This window comes from Xenopus laevis, chromosome 4S, assembly GCF_017654675.1.
Source record: "Xenopus laevis strain J_2021 chromosome 4S, Xenopus_laevis_v10.1, whole genome shotgun sequence".
In the NCBI taxonomy this organism is placed as follows: Eukaryota; Metazoa; Chordata; class Amphibia; order Anura; family Pipidae; genus Xenopus; species Xenopus laevis.
This window is the reverse complement of record NC_054378.1, coordinates 23,718,662-23,731,372: the sequence shown is the minus strand read 5'-3', so window position 1 is coordinate 23,731,372 and position 12,711 is coordinate 23,718,662. Positions and strand designations below refer to the sequence as shown.

At 46.2% G+C, this 12,711-nt stretch overlaps 1 protein-coding gene across 1 annotated transcript; it reads right to left on the bottom strand.

Moving 5' to 3' along the window:
• Positions 1-1,737: 1,737 nt before the first annotated feature.
• On the bottom strand, positions 1,738-7,487 carry MGC80058 (protein). Its single transcript, NM_001093197.1, has 3 exons — positions 7,236-7,487; positions 4,765-5,029; positions 1,738-3,164 (listed from the first exon to the last, which is right to left on the bottom strand). The coding sequence occupies exons 1-3, from the start codon at positions 7,254-7,256 to the stop codon at positions 2,737-2,739; spliced, it is 714 nt and encodes a 237-aa protein (NP_001086666.1). The 5' UTR covers positions 7,257-7,487; the 3' UTR covers positions 1,738-2,736.
• Positions 7,488-12,711: the final 5,224 nt, after the last annotated feature.

Sequence of the window (12,711 nt, the reverse complement as noted above, 5' to 3'; positions counted from 1 at the left end):
AAAAATACATACATGTGCACTATGGACAAGCAAAGGCTCATATCTACTAAGCAGTGATAAAGCCAGCCTGACCAATAGAACTGGCTTAGAGCCGAGTTGGGTTATATCTTGTGGTTCTTGTAGGTGGCACTGTGCTACTGTCTAAGGGCTGGGACTGTATAGCTATAAATCACACAGAGCAGCCAGTTGTCTGTCACCATAGCAACACTCTCTCAGGGACTGGGTTTTATAGAAGGGGCAATGGGGTTGGCAGGAATCATCTGCCTGGCTCCGCCCCAGACATTACATGAATAAAGGGGAAGTTTCCCACAATGCAAACAGGGGTATTTCATTTGTAGGTTATCATTTGTCTTTCTCTGTACCATACAGTAACAAATTCACTTCTGTTAGGTTGCTATGGACAGTTACATTGGCAACGAGAGAGCGGCTTAAGTGAGGTCCGATTATTTATTGTTGGTAGCAAATTATGGTAATCTTTCTCTTCAGTCCCTGCCTGACAAATGCCTAGTTGCCAGTCAGGGAGCATGGCAACCAGAATTCCAAACTGTGCAGCTGCTACAGAATGTTATTGTCTAAATTCACCAACGGTAACTGACGGTCTCTCTGAGGCTGATTTCCTGGGGCACTTCTGGGAAATGAATACACTAACCCCTCCATACACTCACATCTACACTCACACTCACCCCTCCATACACTCACATCCACACTCACCCCTCCATACACTCACATCCACACCGACCCCTCCATACACTCACATCCACACTAACAACGACCCCTCCATACACTCACATCCACATTCACACTGACCCCTCCATACACTCACATCCACACTCACCCATCCATACACTCACACTGATGCAGTGATCCTCTATATGGGTAAAAAGGTTCCCTGCTATTTGTCTATAATGTCCTCTAGTGTACTTGTAAAGTGTAATCATGTCCCCTCTAAATTGCCTTTTTTCCAGAGAAAACAACCCCAACCTTAACTCTTCCATCCCTCTAACAAGTTTAGTTGCACTTAGCCTCTGCACTCTCTCCAGCTCATTTCTATCCCTCTTAAGGACTGGAGTCCAAAATTGCCCCCCATACTTTAGGTGTGGCCTTACAAGAGACCTGTAAAGATGCAAAATTATGTTTCATCCCTTGCATTTATGTTCTTTTTGGACAGAACTTTATTGGCGTTAGTGGCCACAGAATGACATTTTTCTCCCAAAACAACTCAGCTCTGGAGCGTGCGGCCATCTTTAATTAACCCCCACCAAACCTAAAGAAATTCCAACAGCTGATCTGTAGTGCTCAGTGCAACTATATAATGTTTGGGAGCTGGGCCCCCGCTTGATCCTTCATGTTCCCCCTCTTTCCCAATCCCCCCATCCCAGGGGCTTTGGCATGCTACTTACCCCACTGGGCACTATGCAGAGAGGAATCTCCTTTCACCCTACATTACTGGTTATGTTACAATGTTTCAGGCCCCACCTTGTGTGACACACACACACACACACACACACACACACACACACACACACACACACACACACACACACACACACACACACACACACACACACACACACACACACACACACACACACACACACACACACACACACACACACACACACACACACACACACACACACACACACACACACACACACACACACACACACGAACATGATCTACTGATGGGGCCCTAAAGGGCCACAGTCTGATAAGTAAGACCACAAGGACAAAGGGTTAATCACTGACTTTCTGTACTGCATGTATCAAAGCAAATCAGTTACTGTTCATGAAATCACAGAAGAAAGAAAACGGATTGTTATACAATAATGGCAAGAGTCTGGCCCCTGAGAGACTCTACCTGATGCAGACAAGAGAAGGTTAATGGTCCAGCCCCTGTCTGATACAACCTGGCAGAAACTCTAAAGCAAGAAGTGCAATGTGCCCCCCGACATGGTATTCAACCCAAATTCTAGGGGGCCACGGGTTCCCATCCTTGCTCTTCAGTCCACCCTTAGTGATAGAAGGTGGCGCATCAAATAGGGGCCCTATGAAACACCAGCTTGGTACAAATTCCCTGTGTGAGGGTAAATACCATGATAATGCCCAATGTGAGTGCAGGCAACACAGAAGTCTCTAACAGTAGGAAATGCAGATCCCTTTATAGTACAAGTGTGAGCCAGAATCAGGAAAGGATGTCACATTGCAGTTCAGTCCAGGGAATACTGGGGTCTCTCTAGGTGAAGGGTACAGCTGTTGCCCCCAGCATGTCAAAGAGCCACAGGCTTTTGTGGAAAGATTAAAAACAACTGCAGGTTTGCTTTGTGCCCTACTGTCTCCATCTTGCCCTACCCCTCCCACACCTACAGTTCTGCCCTTTATGTACCACCCATATCAACAGTTTTGCCCCACCCACACCCAACATATGCCCCTAAAATTCTATAGAGCTAGGGGGATCCATCCTAGGCAAAAGCAGTATTCCTGTCCAACTTAAATGGAATAAGGCGAACACAGAAGATAAGACTAATGACATGGGGTACAGTGAGGGTACAGTGTGTGACTGGGCCCATTGGGTTCACCATAAGCAACATAATGTTGGGCCTCCAGAGACACACAATACACAGCACATTGTCCAGCAGAGGGTTCTTCACAGAGAAGTGTGGGGGGGGGAATCTCAACTAAAGGAACCCGGTTTCACGTCAGTCAAAGCAAATCCAAAACCGCCCTGGTGATGTCTTACTTCCTCTTCCTGTAGTCATTCTCATCCTGGCACTCAACTGCTGACAGGGCGATCAGCATCTGGGCTGCGTAGTAGGTAGCCATGATGATGGCCCGAGAACATGGCACCGGGAAGCAGAACTTGTTGACAGCGATGGTCAGGTCGGATACGATGAAGAGGACAGAACCAATACAGGCGGAGAGCTTGGTCCAGGTCCAGAGGTCGTTCCAGAGCTGCACCCCAGCGACAGCCCTCCAGCCCATGAAGGCAATGAGGGCGGTGTAGACAGCGACCAGGTAGGTGAAGGGGCCTGAGAGGTAGGTGTAAAGGAACGTGTATAGAGCGCCAGAAATCAGTCCAATGAATATCCCAGTGCGCAGGTCCAGTGGTTTCATCCCAAATGCTGAGGAGTAGAGGATGTGGGTGATGGCGAACATGAGCAGCCCTGGCATAAGCAAAAGGGAAAGTTACTCCTTAATCTCAGAGGATTGTCACCCAAATCCCATTCAATCTGTCCCCTAAAGACCATCTAGCAGCTCGGCCAGGCTCCCTTTCTTACACTCTGCAGCATCACTAAGGGAAGTGACCTCATATGCCCCAACCAGGACCAAGTGACCAATTAGCTGGAAGATAACCTGCTCCTGAATGTCATGTCACAGGGGTACTTAGACTCCATTTTCCCCCACAATGCATCCATTAGTGCCCACTTCCCACCTGTAACTGGTTGAATTGTCAAAAGGAAATGTAATATGGTAAAATATCTCAAGTGGGTTAAATATAGTAATAAATGCATTTGTTTTTATAGCACCTCAGCTATTGGTACCACATTTTGGTCATGTTGTCGTGTTGGGACAAACACGAAGGGAGGGGGTTAAATTAGCCTTTGGGGAGAAGACAGACTTTTGTCCCAGTTGTAGGTAATTAGGTGGCAGGACTCTCAGGGATTGAGTTGGGGGTCAGTCCAGTCCGGTGGGAACACACAGGGGTTTCCTCTTCTCCCAGTGTTACTCAATACAAGGTCGGAGCTGCCAAGTGTTCCAGCTGCAGATCCCACTCTGCACCCCCCACTCCCAGCCCAGGACCCCCCCAAGGAAGAAACGTGGGAAAGAGATTTACTGAGGGACGTGGTGAATGGAGCCATTGTGGGGCAGAGGCTGGGGGCTCTTGTGCCCCCACCATGATGCAGACAATTTCTCTGCCAGGCGGGGGGTATGATGCCTAAAGTACAATCACCCCCAATGGCATGTGCTGCCAAGGCAAGTGCCCCTCTCCAGGAAGACCCTCCTTTCCAAACCATTTCTTGAGGGCATTTTGTCTTCATAGTTTAACCCCATTTAGTGCCAGTTCGCTTGGCAGTACCCCCAATTCTCCTGCATGACTTGCCCGTAATAATCTCTGCTGGGAGCTACGCTTGCCACCCCCCCCAGAGCAGCTTTTGCTGCTCCAAATTCCTCTGTTCAGCTTTGTGTGGGGGATTAAAGGGGACTTTGCACCTCTCTTCATTCATTGCTGAAATGGCACCAGGAAAAACTTTGTGAGTGAAATGCGACTCCAGAGAGAAGCCACTTATCCCTATAATCAGGAAATCAATAACAAAACCTATTGTGTATGGGGTGATTGGTAGTGAGGAGTCTGCAGCTTTGACAAAATTTGTACTGAGTCGTGTCAAGCAATGACAATTTACTTGCGCTCTATACAGATTTGGGAAATAACCCCCCCTGCCTCTGTGCCCCTCGCACACAATATTCCATTGTATTAGTGTCAACAATTATCTTTATACTGTCGACCTTAGAGGGAGTGGGGGCTGCAGGGCTTCTTTCCTCGCTCCAGTGCCCACCAGTGGATTTGTGATCCCGTGACTTCCTTCCTCTTTCTGCTTCTAGACATCTTATCTCAGTCCCTATGCAAGAGGTTCTGCAGCAGCCCAAACTTCTTTCTTCTAGGCTGAGGGGTCTTGTCCAACTGCATTTCCTGCAGGAGCTGCATGTGGGGGTTCAGTTTCATGAAGAGAGGAGCGGCTGATGTGCACCTACCCTGGTACTTACCGTGCACAAAGTATCCCTGTTCCTGCCAAATCAGGAAGGCGTCTCCCACAGCCGAGAATATTAGTCCAGCCAAGATCCTTTTGGCGCAACGATGAGTGACCAGGAAATTCAGCCCGTGGGCCAGGAGGAAAACCCACAGGCAGAAGATGGGCAAGCACTTAATGAGGGCACTGAACCAGGACGGGCTGGAGGTCGGAAGCCACAGGACAAAATACACACAAGTGGCCTTGAAAAATGGCACCAGCTTTGGTCCTTCACTCTTCACCTGCACAGAACAATGAGAAACACCTGTAAGACTAAGCACAGCTAGCCAGAGACATACTCCTAGCCCACAGACCCCTGTACTAGCAAGTAGCCCCAGGACTCCTGCACTAAAGAGCAGGCCCGGACCTCTGTACTAAGCAGTAGCCCCTGGACTCCTGCACTAACCAGTAGCCCACAGACCCCTGTACTAATGAGTAGCCCCTAAAACCCTGCACTAACCAGTAGCCTATGGACCCCTGAACTAATGAGAAGGCCTGTTAGGCTAAGGCACAGCTAAAGATTCAGCAAAAACAAAATGTGGTAAGCACAGGTCTGTTTGTGTGTTGTGCCCATATTTACTCATCATTACCCCAACCCAGGAGCTGTGTGCCCATCTCCTACCCCTGGTGCTGGGAGGTGCAGTTGGCACAAACCCAGGAGATAGACTGGACGGCACAGAATATGAGCAGCTGATATAGAACTGTCTGTACTTGTGAGACACCAAAGGGAATTTCTCCATCCAGACAGAGATGAGTCACTCCCTGCGCCTGACTATAACCCCCTGCGCCCTCAGTGGGACAAAAGTCAGAGCCATTTCCACCCTAATGGAGCACCATTTGCCTTCTGTTAAATATGAGAATTCAAATATAGGGCCATGTCTGCTAAACATGTGAGACAGAATGAAAGGGACAGGTGGCACAATTGGTACATGTTCCTTAGTCAGGTTTTGGGGGCCAAGGGATGGTATTGTGAGATCATGTACAGGCTGGTGACAATTGAAGAAGGTGAAGGGCCTTGCTGTGTCCCCCAGGCCCATTAGAAGCTGATGGTGCCCCCAGCATTGAGACACAGCTCTAAATGTGCCCTGGCCTAATGAAAGCAGCAATCAGCAGTTGGACAGTTGGTTCTGTTCTGGTATGTGAGTGACAGGTAGGTTCACTCTGTCCCAGCACCCGAGTCTGGTCAATAGTTACTCTGCACCCAGTGCCCACCCACAGCAAAGTGCCAGTGCTGAATATGCCAACGGGGGAACATCAAGAAAAACAGCTGGGGGCCCATCCCATATGTTCATGCTAACAAAAAAAACCAAAGAAATATAAAAGTATTGCAGAAGTGATACCTGTATTGGCAAACAATAGATTGCAAGCTTTGGGAGCACCAAGGCCCCTTCATTTCTCTCTGTCACTTCCCCATGTATTTCCCATAAACACATTTCACTAATTGTAATTACTGAGCCTCTCCTGCTTTTATTTGCATTTTATCTGACCAAGGGACCTTGGTGCTCCCAAAGCTTGCAATCTAATGTTAGCCATCACAGATATCACTTCTGCAATACTTTTATTTTTGCAACTGGCTAACAAGGTGCCACGGTTCTTGTTTTGCCATTGGGCACATGTAGTTTATAGAGAGTTATTGGGAGACCCATGTTTAGGGGTCCATGCATGGGACACTGATGGCAGGGAGAGGCTTGATACATTATTATTGGGGTAAGTAACCATCAGAACAAGGCCAGAGAGACTGCTGGAAGGCAGCAGCAGGGAAGGGGTTACTGATAAAATGGGGGAAAAGAGAAGAGCAAGGGAGCCCCCCTCTCCTCATACCTTAAGGGGGGCAGAGGGCAGAAGCAGATTGATATCCAGCCACTCTTGGGTTTTAAGGGTTAAACACAGATTCCAGGCTGCTCAGTGATACAAAATGACAGTGAATGGAGGGTGGGCAAGACCTGGTTTCTACCCCCCCTCAGGGGCGGGGCTAATCTCAGCATAAACACATGTCTAACATCAGGTCACATGGCCCATTGTTATTCTCTGTCATCTGGAGATTAACCCTCACTGTTCTGTGCCTGCTGGAGCATCTGTACATAGTGCATTTGTGTACTTATGTGAGTGCATCCTTGTGTATGTGTGTACAGCAGGAACCCTGCCACTCTCTACATACACACACACCTACCTACCTCTCCCCAGGGCAGTATTACCTGCTCCCAGTTATCCTCATACACTGCCAATAGTACCACCCCGGTCCCAGAGCAACTAGCCCATGGGCAATTTCACCTCTCTCTCTCCCAATCTAACTACCCACAAGGCAATATTGTAGTGTGTCTCCTACAGTAAATAGCCCCTAGGAATATTAGCAGCTCCACCCCTGTAATAAAACGTATTTGGTACAATAACTACTCCCCTCCCAAGCAATATAGTAACCCAAGGATAATAATGATCACTTTTACTCACCACAGTAACTGGAGACACCATGACTGCCGGCTGGGAGCAGAACATGCAAACCGGTACCTTCCTGCACCCACTGCCTGATCCCCGGGCCGGCACCTTGACTAGTCCCTGTCCCTCAGCTTTGTGATCCCTGCACCCACTGTCTGGTCCCTGCTTCTTTCTTTTCTGTTCCGCTTTCCTATGTTCCCCCAAGTCTCTCCCAGTCCCACCGCAGCCTCCAGCAATTTACTTGCTCGCTTTGTGTCTCCGCTGAATGTTATTGTGCTGAGCAGAATGCTGTGACGAGTCAGTGGGTGGAGTTTCAGCTCCAAAGGGGCGTTGACTAAGCAGCTGGAGCCTGCTGCAGATATGGGGGGGGGGAGTCTGACAGCAGCCCGGCCACTGAATATAGGGCTTCCAGGTGAAAGTGATGCTTGCTGCCATTGTTATTAATAGAGGAAAGGCTTAAACATATAGGAAGGCCGGATGGTATACAGTGGGACTGGGACACCAGGGGCCCACCCAAAAACCATAGACCAGGGGCCCATTTTCAGTACTATTATTCTTCCTCTCCTCACTTAACCTTTATTCTCCTACTCTCTATTCTTTACATACTATAATCTATTATTCCATCTATTTAGCCTCTTAGGAATGGCCATGAAATAGGCCAAATGTTTAGCAGCACGAGTGCCCACTGACACCTGGGCACACGGGGAGTTTTCCTGGCCCACACATCTGTCAGTATAGGACCCTCCCCACAGGGGTTGTCACACTGGGTCCCACAGACAGTGATGTGGGGGGCCTTTGCAGGCAGCTTCGCATGTAGTGGATAAAGCTCCTGGCAGCGGCTTACTGCGTTCATGGTCGCTCTCCTCTACCCTGTGGTAGCGCCAGGACTCCCTGTGCCTCCCTGTCCCAGGGCAATCAAATTGACCATATTGCAAATAAATTAAAGACATGCACAGCATCTCACTTAAAACATTTATTTGTGCAATTCAAACAAATAACAATTGACATAAGCCTTACATGGCATTTCAACATAACACACCACAATGCAGTGTCTCCCCCCCAGTCTGAAAAACAGTTATATCAAAAGATATGTGTCCCATGGCTTTTCATTAGTAAAAACAAATTATTTATTTATATTCACGTCAAAAAATTAGATACATACTGACCATACATGAATATAAATTATATTCATGAAAAAAAGTGCATATGTGCCATACAATTTCATAAAAAGATTTCCTATTATTGATATTTTTACAATTAAAGTGCACTAGTGCAACCCAATTCATAAATGTATTCAATATATTAAATACTGTATGTATATTAAAATGTTTTAGTGAGTTGATAATTACTTTAATATTTAAAATCTTTGTTTTAAAACCAACATTTTAATTCCATAGTGATGTAAGAAACAGCTTCAATTCAAAGTGGCTATTCATTCCCTCAAGTATAATTGTTCCCAGTCCATCCAGTTTGATTCTAATCTTAGTAACTTTGTGGTTAGATTACCTCCACTTTTTTTGTTTATTCTGTCGATATCAAACATCTTAAACTCCTGAGGTAATCCCCCATTAAGGCCTCAAAATTTCAATATATTGGGTTATCTTTATCTTTGTTGTTAACACCTTTGTTGGTCTTATCGTGTGACCAACGTATAGGGCACCACACTGACATTGTATAGGATAAACAACATATTTCGTAAGGCATGTAATAGTTTTTTTATCATAAATTCCTGACTGCTATCTTTATTGCAGAATTTATTCACCTTTTTGCAATTATTACTTTTACATACTACACTCAAATTGACCCCCTCTGCTGACTGGGCAGGATGAAATCAGGGAAATCGTGGGAGATTGCTGGGGGGGACCTGCCAGGAACAGCCAGAATTGCCCATTGACCCTACATTGGGTTTTCCCAGTCTCACGTAATCTTTTGGATTGTAAACTCTTGTGAGCAGGGTTCCTGATGTTATCCCTTGTTGACTCATGTATAAGAAAAGGGGGCAGTAAAGATAATTGAATGGAATTGGGGGTGTAGAACATTTGTATGAACAGGCGCCACTTATATCTCCATATGACATAGGCATGTTGGCTTCTTTGGGTTTCTTTGACTTTCCTGGACGGTTACATCACAATAATGACATCACAGTGATGCCATGATCATTTTTTCCCCTCAAAAATGGGAATTTGAGGTTTCTCATTTCACTTTTAGAAAGGCTGGGGGTGGGGGCAGAAATGTTGGTCCTTTTTATGTGCAGTGCAAAGCTCTCTCCTAATTGAACACTTCTTGTCATGTGACTGCTAGAAAACCCCAGTGACCCAGTAAGATGTTCGCTCTGTTTTGTCTGTATATACCAGAGCTTTAAAGCAGAACTAAACCCACGTAACCAAACCAATGCAACCCCATTTCCCAAAAGTGTCCTGCTCCCCACTACCATTCCTTTTAAGAATTGTGCAGCGTGGTATTTGGGAGTGCAGCTGCTGAAGGCCAGACCAGGGGCTTACATGGGCACCAGCTGACAGTTTCCTCCCATTGGGTCCCTATTAGGTGATTTGATTTCCTATTCACATGGGGTAGTTGAACTACATCTTTGCTGTGGCTTTCCATTTCCTTGCAGTATGGGTTGTGGTGCTGCACACATCAGGCACTAACTGCTTAATAAACTCAGTTTATTCTCATTTGATTCAATTGGTGCCAGTCTGGAGCTGCAGCCAGGTCTAGGTTATGGCAGCTTTAGGGTTCCCCAGCGTTAATAGGCACAGTTGGGTCCTGCTCATCAGACATTGGGCAGTGCACATTGGCACCCAGTGGAAGTGCAGCCATAGTGACAATCTGCCCTCTTTATGGCACCCTTTATAGAGCAGCGGGATGTGTTTGGGTATGACCCTAAGGACACTGACCCCTGTGTGTGTAAAGGGGAAACACGTGTACAGCACCTACACAAGCAGTTCACACATTGTGGTTTCAGCCATGAGCTGCTGAGCCGGGAGTCCTGATTCCCCGCACCCTCCCCCAATAGCTGCATCAGCACCCAAACCTCATTCATCCCCAGCAACAACCAGAAAGGAACTGGGGAACATTTCTCTGCTGAGCCAGCACCACTCCCACAATATATACATATACATCCAGTACATAGAGCAGCACCTGTACATGTGTGTGGGGGGGTCTATTTCAGATTGACAATACAAATATCAGATAGAAAGATGCAATCAGCTCCATTCACCTCAATGTGCTTTCATTCACATATATCTGGTTCCCTTCAGTTTCATGGAATGCTGTGGCATCACTGAAATGCCTGGCTGTGGCATCTGGTAATACAATATGCCTATTGCGAGTGAATGGGAGTCACCCTATACACCAATAACTGTATGTAAAGTAAATCCATTCCTTTGCACTTCAGTGCCAATGCTGAGAAATGAAGGCTGCTGATTGGTTGCTTTGGATGGATCTCTGCCTTTTAGTCAATACACCCAACCCCCAATCTGCACCCCCCCCCCCATATCAGAAAGATGGCACATAAGAAACACATGGGGCACTGAATTGCCAACCCTTTCATCTCCTCTGCAGCAAATGCACCCCTTTTCTTACTTACTGGGGTGACTCTTCTCCCCCAAACACTTTCTGGCAACACGACAAGAAAATACGCAGAGAAATCTTAATAATCCTGTCTCTATAGGGCAGTTTCCATTCCACTGTTTCCTTTCCACTATGTCTGTCCCTGCCATTCCTTCTATTCATTCCACTGTTTCCTTTACATTGCCTCTATCCCTGCCATTCCTTCTATTCCTTCTATTCATCCCACTGTTTCCTCTCCACTGCTTCTATCCCTTCCATTCCTTCTATTCATTCCACTCTTAACTTTCCACTGTGTCTATCCCTGCCATACCTTATATTCATTCCACCATTTCCTTTCCACTTCCTCTATACCTGCCATTCCCTCTATTCATTACACCGTTTCCTTTCCTTTACGTCTATTCCTGCCATTCCTTCTATTCATTCCACCGTTTCCTTTCCACTCCTTCTATCCCTGCCATTCCCTCTATTCATTCCACCTTTTCCTTTCCACTACATCTATCCCTGCCATTCCTTCTATTCATTCCACCGTTTCCTTTCCACTCTATCTATCACTGCCATTTCTTCAATTCATTCCATTGTTTCCTTTCCACTGTGTCTATCCCTGCTATTCCTTCTTTTCATTCCACTGCTTCTGTCCCTACCATCCCTTCTATTCATCCCACTGTTTCCTCTCCACTGCTTCCATTCCATCCCTTTTATTCATTCCATTCTTAACTTTCCACTGCGTCTATCCCTGCCATTCCTTCTATTCATTCCGCTGTTTCTTTTCCACTGCATCTATCCCTGCCATTCCTTCTATTCATTCCACTGTTTCCTTTCCACTGCTTCTATCCCAGTCATTCCTTCTATTCATTCCACTGATTCCTTTCCACTGTGTCTTTCCCTGCCATTCCTTTTATGCATTCCACAGTTTCCTTTCCATTGTTCCACTGTTTCCTTTCCACTGCATCTATCCCTGCCATTCGTTCTATTCATTCCACTGTTTCCTTTCCATTGAGTCTATCCCTGTCATTCCTTCTATTCATTCCACTGTTTCCTTTCCACTGATTCTATCCCTGCCATTCCTTTTATTCATTCTAGTTTCCTTTCCACTGCTTCTATCCCTGCCATTCCTTATATTTATGCCACTGTTTCCTTTCCATTATTCCACTGTTTCCTTTCCACTGCTTCTATCCCTGCCATTCCTTCTATTCATTTCACTGTTTCCTTTCCACTAAGTCTGTCCCTACCATTCCTTCTATTCATTTCACCATTTCCTTTCCACTACTTCTATCACTGCCATTCCTTCTATTCATTTCACCATTTCCTTTCCACTACTTCTATCCCTGCCATTCCTTCTATTCATTCCACTGTTTCTTTTCCACTCCTTCTATCCCTGCCATTCCTTCTATTCATTCCACTGTTTCCTTTTCACTCCTTCTATCCCTGCCATTCTTTCTATTCATTCCATTGTTTCCTTTCCACTACTTCTATCCCTGCCATTCCTTCTATTCATTCCACTGTTTCCTTTCCACTACTTCTATCCCTGCCATTCCTTGTGTTCATTCCACCGTTTCCTTTCCACTCCTTCTATCCCTGCCATTCATTCTATTCATTCCACTGTTTCCTTTTCACTCCTTCTATCCCTGCCATTCCTTCTATTCATTCCATTGTTTCCTTTCCACTGTGTCTATCCCTGCCATTCCTTCTATTCATTCCATTGTTTCCTTTCCACTGTGTCTATCCCTGCCATTCCTTCTTTTCATTCCATTGCTTCTGTCCCTGCCATTCATTCTATTCATTCCACTGTTTCCTTTACATTGCCTCTATCCCTGCCATTCCTTCTATTCATCCCACTGTTTCCTCTCCACTGCTTCTATCCCTTCCATTCCTTCTATTCATTCCACTCTTAACTTTCCACTGCGTCTATCCCTGCCAT